The 13,866-nt window shown below is 40.0% G+C and overlaps 1 protein-coding gene across 1 annotated transcript in view; it reads right to left on the reverse strand.

Moving 5' to 3' along the window:
• LOC124712225 (SANT and BTB domain regulator of class switch recombination-like) overlaps nucleotides 1–13,866 on the reverse strand; it is a 138,350-nt gene that overhangs the window by 72,290 nt on the left and 52,194 nt on the right. Inside the window, exons 6-7 of the mRNA XM_047242519.1 lie at nucleotides 7,217–7,496; nucleotides 6,604–6,754 (exon numbers count right to left, since the gene is read on the reverse strand). Coding sequence (XP_047098475.1) covers nucleotides 6,604–6,754; nucleotides 7,217–7,496 — 431 coding nt within the window. The remainder of the gene's footprint in view (nucleotides 1–6,603; nucleotides 6,755–7,216; nucleotides 7,497–13,866) is intronic.

A 13,866-nucleotide genomic window follows, 5' to 3' on the forward strand; every position in this document is an offset into this window, starting at 1 on the left:
AGCCATGTTGGGAGAGCCTGATGCCAGAGAATCGGGGTACACAAACACAGTTTTGACTCAATGCAGTGAAACTGTCTGTGGGGTGTTCTTGACAAGAATGTAGAATGTTCAATCTCCATGTCGCAGAACCTTGAAGGGGCCCTGGTATGGGGGTTGTAAAGGTTGCATACAGTGTCGTCCCATAACATATCATGGGAACAGTCTGAAAGAGATGTGGCATGTACGAGACCAGCGGGGTATGGCTAACTGATGGATAGAGGCATATGTGCTTGAAATGTGTTCGCAAGTTGCTAATGAAGTCTGGGAGGGGGAAATTCTCCTGAGCTGTGGGTTAGACTAGTTCACCTGGCAGGACGGGTTCTCCCCATAACCCACCTCTGAAATGGTGCCCCAGATGTCTGGTTTGTGCATTGGTCTCAACCCTAAAAGGAACCGAGGTAGAGCTTCCAACCAAAGAAAGCAGTTATGGCATCTGAGGGCGGTCTTTTATAGTGCGGTGCCACTCTTCCACCAAACTGTTGCTCTTGGGGAGGGGGTTACAAGGTGGTGTGGATTTTGTGGATACTGCACATACGACGCAGCTTCCAACCAAAGAAAGCAGTTATGGCATCTGAGGGCGGTCTTTTATAGTGCGGTGCCACTCTTCCACCAAACTGTTGCTCTTGGGGAGGGGGTTACAAGGTGGTGTGGATTTTGTGGATACTGCACATACGACGCAGCAAAGTAAACAGGGACAACTCACATCGGGGACACCACTGTGAGAATGTGATGGGTTACTATCCCGAAATCAAACACTTTATACTTTGATACAGATGTATATTTAAGTACAAGCATCTGCACGTGTATGTAAAACAAGTCACATAAACAGACTGATCATCTCAAACTTTTTGTCCAAAGAACTCATGAGCAAAGAGAGAGTCCTCGTTTGAGGGTCGGTGTTAATATCGACACCACATGCTCAATGTGAAGGCAATGAGAAGTGCCAACATTAATTCAGGCCACTAACTGTCATTGATCAAGGTAAATTTCAAACTATTCACAAAGTACAAAAATGGCAATAGCAATAAATTGAGAGTTCTGAAATTCAACGCCCTAGCTACAACAATGATTAATATTATTGGCTTCAACTACAGAAGCCTATGGTAGATGCAGCAATTGTTGTTATCAAAAATGGTTTAAATGGCTCTGAGCACTATGGGACTCAACATCTTAGGTCATAAGTCCTCTAGAACTTAGAACTACTTAAACCTAACCAACCTAAGGACATCACACACACCCACGCCCAAGGCAGGATTCGAACCTGCGACCGTAGCAGTCCCGCGGTTCCGGACTGCAGCGCCAGAACCGCATGGCCACCACGGCCGGCAATTGCTGTTATCCCAGAGACCTAGAAGAACCATCATCCATGATGGACAACAGTGTGTGACAAGATTATTGAAGAGAGAACCCAAGTGTGAGTAACAATGAACTGTAATAAGAACACAGATAATTACACAAGCTCCCTAGACACCCAAAAAGATAGCAAAGATTATTGGAGACACGAAGAGACAGGTCAACAAGTACAGCATCGACCAAATGGAGAGGGACTTACAGAGAAACAACACTAAATACATTTACAGTACTATCAAAACACAGGTAACTCCTTGTCCAGCCTAGACACTCCATCTTCAGGAACCAAATGGGAAACTGAAACTTGATAATCAGGATTGCATGACAACATTAGTTGAATATTTCAACAAATTCCTCAACTCAGAGGAACCTGTGGAGAAACAGCACTTTGAACCCAAGGCTGCTACTATGCCAGATAGTATCCCACTAACTAAAGAGGAAATCTAGATGATTATTTACGAATTCAAATCCAAGAGAGCAGTAGAGGTAAATGGTACCATAGTGGAACTGTAGAAACACATAGGTAAGGAGTCAGTCCAAAGCATACATGACAGTATAGCTGACATACTGTATACAGAAAGAGCTCAAAGTAATTGTACCTTTACTGTCATCCATCCATTTTGTAAGAGGTGGGCAGGATAGACCTTAACAACTACAGAAGAATATTGCTTCTATTAGTGACCTGCAAGATCTTCTCCAAGGCATTACTCATACGAATGGAATGCTAACGAAACTCCTGCATAGGAGAGTATCAAGCCATGTTTGAGAACCCATGAACATATGCAGAACAAATACTGAGCCTAAAAACTATTCTCACGTACAAGAACATAAAGGCCTCCCTTTATGTAGCAATCTTTGTCAACATCTAAAAGGCCTACAGCACATCAGACAGAGACTTCCGTATGGTGAGAGTATCAGAACTGAGCCTGGACAAGATGACCTCGAACAATGAGAAAGCGACACTTATCAATACAGCTCCCAAAGTGAAATCCAAATTATAACTCTCATGAAACTTTGAGGTCAGAACTGGTATTATGCAAGGAGAAGCCTATCCCAAATTCTCTTCACTTGCCTGTTGGAGAATGGACAGAGATACTTACAGACGACTCTGGATTAAGAATCAGTTACAACAAGAACAAATTAGCAGTCAATTGGCTAGCCTTTGCCAATGACCTAACATTTTCAGAATCCAGTGTAGAAAAAGAAGAAGAATCTATTTAACGATTCTCCTCTCTCACCATATTGCAGCTAAAGTTGGTTTGATGATCACTATACAGAAAAGAGAATAGGTGTAGCTTAAATTTTAGAGGTGGATCTGTCATGATCTCATTGGATAACATATTAATGCAAAAGACCAACTCCTTCAAATATCCCAGAGAACTGATAACCTTAAAAATCAATTAAGGCCAATGAACAATAGATGCATCAAACTGGAGAAAGGCAACCACCTCTATAAGAATATATACAGGTCTAAACCCCATTCTCTCAATCTAAAACTTTGACACTACATTATAGTAGAGTTTCAATATTTTATACCCCAGAATTCCTGAACAGGGTCAGGAAGTGGGCATCTCAGGTAACTGCGACTGAAGGTCAGAAAAATTTTGAGAAAAATCATGGGTTCTATACAAAAAATGCTAGAGCGAATTACAATAGCAATAACAAAGAGAAGGTTAATCTTCTGTGGTCATAAAGTCAGGCTGGGTGATTGGAGACTAATGTCAAGGATCTTCAGCAAGATCTCTAGAGGAAAAGCAACTTACACCAAGTGGACAAGACTTGTTAGGAAAGACATGGAAATCATCCACAACAATATTCACTGCAGAGATTAGTGCAGAATGCTGACTGGAACATTGAGATTCTTTCCAGTTACTAATGACAGGAAAAGTGCATGTGGGAACTGCAGTGAAATAGATCCAGAAACAGAAAAACACCCACAGCACCAGAATGAGTAAGTGCTGGGCTAAGGGGAAAGCTTGCCAGACTCTAGAATAACGTGGTCCAGTGTAGGCCTTAACAAAATATATACACTGATGTGCCACGATATTATAATCATCTGTGTGATACCGTTTTGGAACGTATTACAGCACCAATCCTGCGTGGCAATGGTTTGACCAGGCCTTGATATGTTTCCAGAGATATAGGGTAAAAGATGTTACTCAGAATGGTAAATCATAGGACAATGGTTTCTGAGCATGGGAGTGGAGTCCGATAGAGATCCAGATGCATTTGACTAAATTCAAATGAGGCAAATCTGATTACCAGTACATCACCATGAGTTCACTATCATGCTTGTCAAACCACTGTAGCATGATTCTGGTCTTGTGACATGGACAGTTATCTTTCTGTTACAAATATTGCCTTTGGGGCAGATGTCAAGGACGAAGAGACACAGGTGGTCCACAATAATGTTCACATATTCCACAGCTGTCATGGTGCCTTTGATTACTACCACAAATCCCATGAAAGCCAAGGTGAATGTCCCTGGTAGGATAACACTGCCTCCACTGGCATGGGTCCATAGTATGGTGTGTCTTTCTAGCAACCAGTGACCTGTTTCAACATGAAATGTGATTCATCCGATCAGGGAACATAATTCCATTGATCCATGGTCCAATCTCAATTATACCATGCTCACAGCAGTTGTAATTGATGATGTCATCGGGTCAACCTAGGAACACACCAGACCATCTGCTACAGAGTCCCAAGTTCAACAATGTTCACTGAACAGTGTGCTCTGAAACACTTGTTTCTTCACCAGCATCATACTCTGTCATCAGATCTGCCACACAGATCACAGTCTATCCTGCTTTACAGCACTAGCAAGCCTCTGACTACCCCATTCCATTATAAGGTGTGGATGTCACACAGCCTGTTGTACATATGTGGTTTCACCATTCTACCACTTCCCACAGATTCTCACAACAGTAGCAGGTAGGTAACCAATCAATTTAATTGTTTCTGAGATGCTGGGCCATTACAACCTCCCCTTTGCCAAAATTACTTATGTAAGTGGAGTTTACCAGTTGTGACCCATATTGTTGGTAAATTATTCTCCATTGACCCCTGATCTGTTTTCCTTACCATGTCATGTGCCTGCAACCCACTAGGTGGCATAAACTAGCATAAAAGAAGCTACTGTGGAAATTAACACTGCACTTCATCTTAAAAAAACACAGTTACTGTTCTTATTTCATATTTCAGATTAAACAATTATACAACTTTACACAGAACGCTAAAAGCTATCCATATACTGGTAAAGTTAACACTTGTTGTCGTGGATATTAGTGTTAATCGTTATTTACATCGGCAAGTCACAATAGCCTGATAAATTATGGAAGAAGTAAAGATATTCTTTTATTTTAGCTTTGAAGATTTGGATATTTCAGATTTCCCACCTGCAATCTACCAGCAGCCCATTAAAGACTTTTGCAACATTACATAACACTCCATCTTGAACCCTTGCCATACTGTTGTTGAGAATAATACAGTTCATCGTCAGTTCATTCTTACTACAAGGGCTATTCATAAATTAACCTCTGATTGGCTGTTAAAAATTAGAAAATACACAAATGTTTTTATATAGAATCTGTACTTACATGTTGATATTACTTCTCCAGTTATTCACCATGTAAATTCAAGCATTTGTCTTACTGTGACACAAGCTTCTTTATCAGTTCATCAAAGAATGGTGCCACCTGGTGCATGAGCCAATTGTTGACAGCATCTCTGAGCTCATCACTGGCCATGAAATGCTAGTAGCCAGCCAGGCCTTCAATTTGTGGAAGGGATGAAAGTCACTTGGTGCAAAGTCTGGCATATAGGAGAGTTGTAGGCATTCAGTTCACAGTTCACAGCATATGGTCACACACTGTCATAAAGGAGAATGGTTCCTTTGGTAATCTTCCAAAGTTATTCATTTTAGGTTGACCTTCAGAGTTTTATAAGAGTTCCATAATAAACCTGTGATTTCATGGTATTATCAAATATTACTCTCATTAAATCTATTGTTAAAATTCCTTGTGCTCCCAAAAACTGTAACCTCCATTTTTTTGGATTTATTGGAAGAATGAGTGTGCATTCACTGTTTGGACAGTTCCTTAGTTTCAGAGTTCATATACTACACCTGTATGTCATCTCCAACAATGATGCTGTTTAGAAATTCCTAATCCTTTTCATGGTAGTGCTGAAGGAATGTCAAGACTGAATCCATTTTTTTGTGAAAATTGGTTACACATTTTGGTACCCACCGTGCACAAAAGTTATGGTAGTTTAACCTCCCTGTTACAATGTAAAAGAGGGTTGTCCTTGTATTTTATGATATTGAAAGTTTGTATCTGAATATCGTCATAGCCACTTTCAATATGGACATATGTGCAACCAGCCTTAAATTTTCTGCATCTCTCCCTCATAACACCATCCCTCATAATTTCATCTCCATACACATTACACAATCAACGATGACTTTTAGTGCATTGACTACTTTTACTTGAAGGAAGTGAATGACAGATCATACCTTGCACCTGAAAGGGACAAAATAGCACAATAAATTTCAGTTGCTTGCTAGCTTCTACACTGACAAACACAACAGAGAGCTGAAAGATGCAATGTGGCCTTCAAAGTCTCCTTTTCCAACAACAAAAGCATCATGATGCTACAAGTATTTATTTATTTTTAACAGCCAATCAGACATTAATTTATGAATAGCCTCTATATTAACCACAAATACTGTAAGAGAATAAAGGTATTGCCATGTTTGTGTAAGAATCACAAGACACCTGAAAAGGCTTCTGCAAGATGTTTGGCTATCAGCTTTATACCATATTCTTACTGCATGCTTCTCTACAGTAAATATAATTTTGACTTAAGCTGCAGTGACAAGAAAATTATGCCATATGGCAGCACTGAGTGAAAGTATGCCAGCAATCACATCTGCAGGTCAAAATTATGTTACTTCTGGTACTTCTAAGTTATTTTTATTTGGAGTACATAGTTGTGAGGATGCATGCAGTGTCACATAATATTGCAGTTATGTCCACCAAATACACAGAAATGTACATAAATATTCCATTCATGAACTTGAAATATAGTGAATTGCCTAGAAGGAAACTCTAATTCTAATAATTAATAACACCACAATCACAAATCTTGGTTATTGCAATTTTTCGCTTCAGATTTTAAAGAATTTAACACAGTGTGTATAAATACAATTACCTCGTGTATTGACAAATCGTGTTAACCTCTCTGCTAACATTAACTGAGGAGGCTCCACTGCAGTTAGTTTCATATGCTGAGTGAATATTTTGTGAACAGCTATGTCTCGTTCTGTCTGCAGATCAGGTTCATGATCCCTAAACTGGCAGCCCTACAAACAACAATAAGACATCTGAAGCGAAGCAAAATTTCTTAAAACAAAACAAAATAAAAAAAGAAGGAAAAACTACACATCTCTGTTCTGTCACCTAAGCAAAATGTTTTCATGTCACTACCTTCATAATTTAATGAAATTTTCATAGTTCATAATTTTCCAATGAACATTTATTTCCATGTATAATTATTTACAAAACAGTCATGTTGAACATGTAGCAAAACTCTTTTTAATATTCATTTGGTATTAAACACACTTGAGTCATGTTGCTCATCTAAATTTCTTTAATCTATTAGTTTTTCATTCATATTCAAATCTGAGGGATACAACGGCAACGATATCTGATATATTAACAATGAAGTACTCAAAGAGATAAGCTATCTGAAGATGGGATGTTTACAAGGAAAAATATTTACAGTAATTACAAAGAGAATATGAAGTTCCTCTGATGGGTCTTACCGACTCACTGGAGATCACTTCAAAGCGATATGCCCTTTCTCCACAGCATGGATATCGGCCTATTGGAAATGTTGTGGTACGTTGTTGTTCCATAGAGAAGAACTGAGGTTGATCAGGATGGTGGCAGCACCATCGAGCCTGATGTATGGGGAAATGTCTAGTGCATGCAGTACAGCGAAGGAAATGACAGTCACCCCACAGTCGCCAATATACCAGGCGCCATGTCCGCAGTTCATGTCTGAGTTGCTGTACATAGTCATTCAAGTTCCAGTTGGAATCCCTAGCAAGAAAACCAATTAAATACATGAGTTTTAATCTATAAAAATAAATAAATTTAAAGAATGTCAACAGCCCTCTATGAACAATTTTTGCTGCAGAAAAATTACACTGTGTAAAAAATTTACAGAAAAACTAGAAAGCAAATTTAGAATCAAAAGTTTTAAAGAGTAAAGGTTGATTGTAGCTGCTGATATGAAATCGTCATTGTTAACTTACTAGAAACCTAACATAATTATCAAAGTTTATTCAGAAAAATTTGAATATGAGGGTTGACCACAAAGTAAGTTCCATTTGGTTATATAAAACAAACGTGTACAGATACAGAAAAAATATTTATTGTACAAAAATCTACAAATGTTAAACTACTTTTCTTCATAGCTTCCGAAATTTTGTAAGCACTTGTCATAGCATGGCACAAGCTTTTGTATGCCTTCTTCATAGAAGGTTGCTGCCTGTGTATTCAACCATATGTTAACATGTTCTTTCAGCTCATCATCATTGTTGAAGTGTTGACCACCAAGGACAGATTTTAGGAGTAAGAAGAGACGAAAGTCACTAGGAGTGAGGTCCGGGCTTTACAGAGGATGATCAAATGCATCCCAATGAAATTTCCGTAAGAGTTGTTTGGTCACATTCACAGTGTATGGTCAGGCATTATCATGGAAAAAAACTGCACCTTTTGACAGTAATCCTCGGCACTTGTTCTGTATTGCATGGCGCAATTTGTTAATGGTCTCGCAGTAACCGTGTGCATTGACTGTTTGGCCTCGTGGTAAGAAATAAATCAGAAAAATGCCTTTTCAGTTCCAAAATATGGTGCACATGACTTTTCTAGGTGTCAAGATTTGCTTAGGCTTGGCCTTCATTAGAGATGAAGTGTGCCTCCATTCCATTGATTCCAAGGGTGTGACTATCTGAGAAAGGAAACCACCACCTTCTTCATTGTTGCGTGTCAAAAGCTGAAGTGCACTGCCCATCCATTGTTTTTTGTGTTGTTCAGTAAGAATTTTGGGTACCCAATGTGAGAAAAGTTTGGTGAGATTTGCAGAACTTCCATAGCAAGGGCACTAAGTGTAAACTTACGGTTGTGCTTAATCTTCTCTTCAATTGTGTGAACCAGTTCATCAATAACCACAGATGGGTGTCCACTTCGTTCTTCATCATGCACTTTATCACATCCTTTACTGAACAGTATGACCCATCTTCTAACCGTTGAATCACTCATAGCAATTTGTCCGTAAACCTTGCAGATTTGCCAATGAATTTCCTTTGGTTTAACTTTCTTTTCATTTAGAAAATGAATCACGGATCTGATTTCACACTTGGCGGCATTTTCAATTACAGCAGACATTATAAAGAAGCACTACAAAGCACACGTCAGCAGCAGCGATCAGAAAATGGCGTACACGTCTTCTCCTTGAGTCAGAGTAATTGCTGCACATCCACAGAACTGCGATCATAGTGATGCCGCGAATAGAAACAGAAACAGAACTTACTTTGTGGATGACCCTCGTATATTTCTGAAGCATTATACTTTGATGAAAACAGAGAGTGTTACACCATGAAGCACCAGTTGAATATTTATCAAACTTTGTGGAGATGTTCATCACACAAAAGGTATTAAAGATTAAACTTTAATTCCATTTGGAACTGTTGTCTGTTTTCAACAACAGTATGAGATGTGATCCCCACAGGCATGAATACACTCTTGTATTCATTGTCATATGGAGGCAACACCTTGTGAATGTCATCTTGAGGAATTTATCACCATGGCTGAAACACATACCATATCAGTTCAGCAAGTTTATTGGCTTAAGGATGGTATGTATGTATATATTTTCCCATCACATTTCAGACAGAACTCTATGGGTGAAAAATCATGGGACCAGGCAGGTCAAGTAAAGAGTAATACATTTCTGATGGGGTCTATAGTGTGAACTGCTGTGTGAGGTCTTGTGGTATCATGCTGGAAAATGCAGTTTGGTACCTTGGTTATTCTTGCCACACACTGGCAAGCATTCTACCTCCCTTCAACAATTACCAAATTAGCCTTGTTGTTCTATTCAAAGTTCCCCACAACATAACTGCTGGAGTTGGAGAGGTATGGCTATTGAGAATTATTGCTTTCTGTGACCTTTCACCATGTCATCTGTGTGGTCTATCAGTATTATGTCCTTGTATGAATAACTTGGCCTTTCTCAAAGTCAAAACGATAGTCATAAACTGCATGTGCATCTTCCACAAGTAAGCCATGTTGCGAACCCAACCTGTTAAGTTCCAGTAATTTTAGATACATCCAGAGCCATCATGTATTCACACTATTCTTCATGTGTATGAAAGGCTGTTTTTTCTGGGGGGAAGGGGGGGGGGGGATTAACTCAAATAAGAACAAATTTCACATGGGTCATTCCATGTGTCAGCTGAAACAGAATGAAAAGCATTTTGTCACCCATTATCTCAGATTTGGATCAAACTTGGCTTATTTGTTTCCCCATGGATTTAAGTACCCATACTAAATAGTAGCATTTTCTCCCTCCCTGTTTCCAGTTTATGGCACTTCAAAGTTTGCAAGTTCTGTTAGTCTTAACACTGTAATGGAGCAAATCAACATTTGGAAAATAAATTAATTACCAATTATTAGTGGTGCATTGGTAGAGGGAGCCACACAAAGACAATAGGCGGACTAGAATAAGGAGCAAATTATGGATAGAGGGGGAGTGGAGAAAGTGTTGTAAGGATAATTTCATCTATGCAGTTCAGAAAACTGGTGGTGGAGAGGAGGACATAGTTGGTTCAGATAGTGAAGCAGTCACTGAAACCAAGCATGTTATGTTCAACTGCATGTTGTGCCACAGGGTTGTCTAATTTGCTCTTAACCACAGTTTGGCAGAGGATGTTCATCCTGGTGGACAGTTGGTTGATAGTCATACCAATATAAAAAGCTGTACAATGATTGCAGCAGAGCTGGTATTGTATATGATATGGCTGCTTCCACAGGTGGCCCTGCAACTGTTACTTGCGACAGGACTGGAACAGAAAATGCTGCGTGAGTGGACTGGGCAGGTTTTGCACCTGGGTCTTTCACAGGGATATGATCCTTGTGGCAAGGGTTGGGATCAGTTGTGGCATAGGTCTGGACTAGGAAGTTGTGGAGGTTAGTTGTGCAATAGAACACCACTTTAGGAGAATTGGGAAGGATCTTGGGCAGGATGTCCCCCATTTCAAGGTGTGATTATAGTAATCAAAGCCCTGATGAAGGATGTGGTTCAGTTGTTTCATTCCCTAGGTGGTTCTTGGGGGTGATAGGAGGATTGGGTGTATATGGGGAAAGGGCATGAGAGATTTGATTGCAAACTAGATCTGGAAGATAGTGCCTAGGTCTGTGAAGGCCTTGGTGAGACTCTTAGCATACTGGGCAAGGGAGTTCTTGTCACTACAGATATGCCATCCCTCGGTGGCTAGGCTGTAAGGGAGGGATTTTTTGGTGTGGAAGGGATGACAGCTGTTGAAATGCAGGTACTGTTTGTGGTTGGTTGGTTTAAGGTGGATAGAGGTGTGAATGAGGCCATCAGGAAGGTAGCATGCTGGGTTGAGGAGGACCAGGTGAAATGGATGGCAGAGAAGGTACTGAGGTTGTGAAGGAACGAGAATAGGGTGCCTTGGCCCTGAGTCCAGATCATGAAGATATCATCAATGAACCTGAAACAAACCATGGGTTTGACATTTCCAGAGGCTGGGAAGGTCTCCTCTACATGGTCTATAAACAGGTTGACACAGGAGAGTGCCACACAGCTATGGCTATGCCGTGGATTTGTTTGTACACCTTCCCTCCACAGGAGAAGTAGCAGAAGTACATTATCCATATGTTAAAAAGAGATCTGCATAACATATAGACAGAGATATTAAGGAAGTAGCGTACACAAGCAGTTGTAAATGCAAACAAATCATCATGATAGATGCACATACTCAAGGAAATTCAAACAGATTTGGTCCAACACTAGCAGTCCACAAGCGGAAGAAATCCACCACATGAAAGAAGAATGTGAAGTAACCTAGTATCTGAAATCTATGTCCATGAGAGAAAAGAAGTGCTCTTCAAACAAAATGGAAGGATTCTTTATAAAGATGCAACATCAAAGAAATATGATATTATGTGGCACATAAGTTATTGAATTTTCTGAATATTAAGAATCCATTTTCAAAATGAAAATGTTTAGGGAGAAAATCTGATGAATTAGAACTCTTATTGAGCGATCACCTCATGTATGTTTCAGTATTGTGTAAATGTGAGCACTGGCTATGAAAGATATTTGGAGATGTAGTTAGTATACCATGTTCTGCTGCAATCAGCACCACAAATGTGGTGGGATGTGCATCTATGTTAACAGAGACATAAAAATAAAAAGACATAAAACTTAAAATTTCCAATGTACTGAACAAGACTTTGAGTACTGTGTGTGTGTGCAAACATGTCATTGTGTGTTTGCATCACCCATCATCAGGAAATTGTACAGAGTCTCCTGACATTGTTGAGGGGCTAATGAATAAAATGAAGTTTCATTTAAAATGCACAGTTGTGTATGGTGACTTCAATGTCAGTGTTAAAGGCACTTATAAAAAAGGCAACAACTGCTAAATTCATTTGCAACACATGAGAGCTTTTGTAACCCTATACAGTGAGTGCACATAATTAAACAGAGCACACTTCCATGGCTGCCTAAAGAGGCCACCTCACATCAGCACAGACAGCACAGATAGTCCTGTTCCATGTGCAAAACAGTTTTATATAAGTAAGCATGCTGGGCCCTTTGCCACTCTAAAGTTTATGTGACAAATGTATACTTCAAATTAGACTGTGCCTTATGGCACTTGTTGGTTATGTTTGTTTGTACCAATTGCAGTGTCATTCAGCACCTTAGTATATTCCTTCATGTGTGAGCAAAATAAAAGTTGGTTGGTGGAAATTCTGATATTGTACTGCGCAATGTTACAAAATTTTTGGCAATGAGTGTGGTATTCTACTCCATTTGTTTCATTTCATGGCTCACTATAGAAAATATGTCAGTGGAAGAAATTCTTCAATTTCTTGTTGAACAGCAATGAGCTTTCACCAATGGGCAGAAGGCTTTTTCCATGGCACTAATCAATTTGGTAGCATTGCTGATGTGTCAGATTCATCACTGTTGACACAGCCCCTTCCTCTGTATGATGATCCTGCAGATGATTGGGACACATACAAAAAACACTTTTGGCAGCAATTCCAAGCTTTTGGTGTCACTGACCCAAACATGTGTTAGGTTTTCTTTCTATCATGGATTCCTTGCTAATGTTTATCACCTTTTGTGTCAGGTAGTTCATCTTAAGGAACCTGCCAGTCTTTCTTTTGATGAAATGTGTCAGTTGCTCTCTGCTTGTCACTGTGAAAGCGCTCACATTATTATTGTTCATCTTGAGTTATACCATTGTCAAAAGCAGCCACAAAAGTTGTACAGAGCTTGGGCTTACACATCCTCATGGGTTTATCCAGCATTTTCAGTTTGTTACTGAAGCTCATGGGACTCATATGCTGATTCGAAAGTTTGTGATGCTACACAAATCCAAAAAAAGTTTTGCATCACCCCGGTTCCCAGAACTCCTGAAGATAGACATTGACTGTCGATATTGTATCACAGACACAGTCCCTTTGGCTGTTCAGAGATGCCACTAAACCCACCCAAAGATGTAAACAACCTTGCATGAGCAACACCTATTAAACGGAGGGGGTCCAACAGCCGGTCAGTTCCAGTCATTCAACCAGGAAGGAGGTACGCGGCTCATGTTGTCTGTAGTTCAATCATGCCTAGACAGTCAATACCGAGGGTTGATCATGTCCACATTATTACTTTGTGATAGGAAGGGCTCTCAACAAGGTAGGTGTCCAGACGACTCGGAGTGAACCAAAGCAATGTTGATCGGACATGGAGGAGATACAGAGAGACAGGAACTGTCGATGGCATGCCTCACTCAGGCTGCTCAAGGGCTACTACTGCAGTGGATGGCTGCTACCTACAGATTGTGGCTTGGAGGAACCCTGACAGAAACGCCACCATGCTTTTTGTGCAGCCACAGAACATCATGTTATGACTCAAACTGTGCACAATAGGCTGCATGATGCGCAACTTCACTCCTGACGTCCAGGGTGAGGTCCATCTTTGCAACCATGAAACTATGCAGTGCAGTACAGATGGGCCCGACAACATGCCAAATGGACCACTCAGGATAGGCATCATGTTCTCTTCACTGATGAGTGTTGCATATGCCTTCAACCAAACCAATTTGTACCTCCATCATGCACATCCTGTAAATGATTTCCTTCAGGATAACGACATCGC

The sequence above is a fragment of the Schistocerca piceifrons genome, chromosome 8 (assembly GCF_021461385.2).
Source record: "Schistocerca piceifrons isolate TAMUIC-IGC-003096 chromosome 8, iqSchPice1.1, whole genome shotgun sequence".
Taxonomy (NCBI): Eukaryota; Metazoa; Arthropoda; class Insecta; order Orthoptera; family Acrididae; genus Schistocerca; species Schistocerca piceifrons.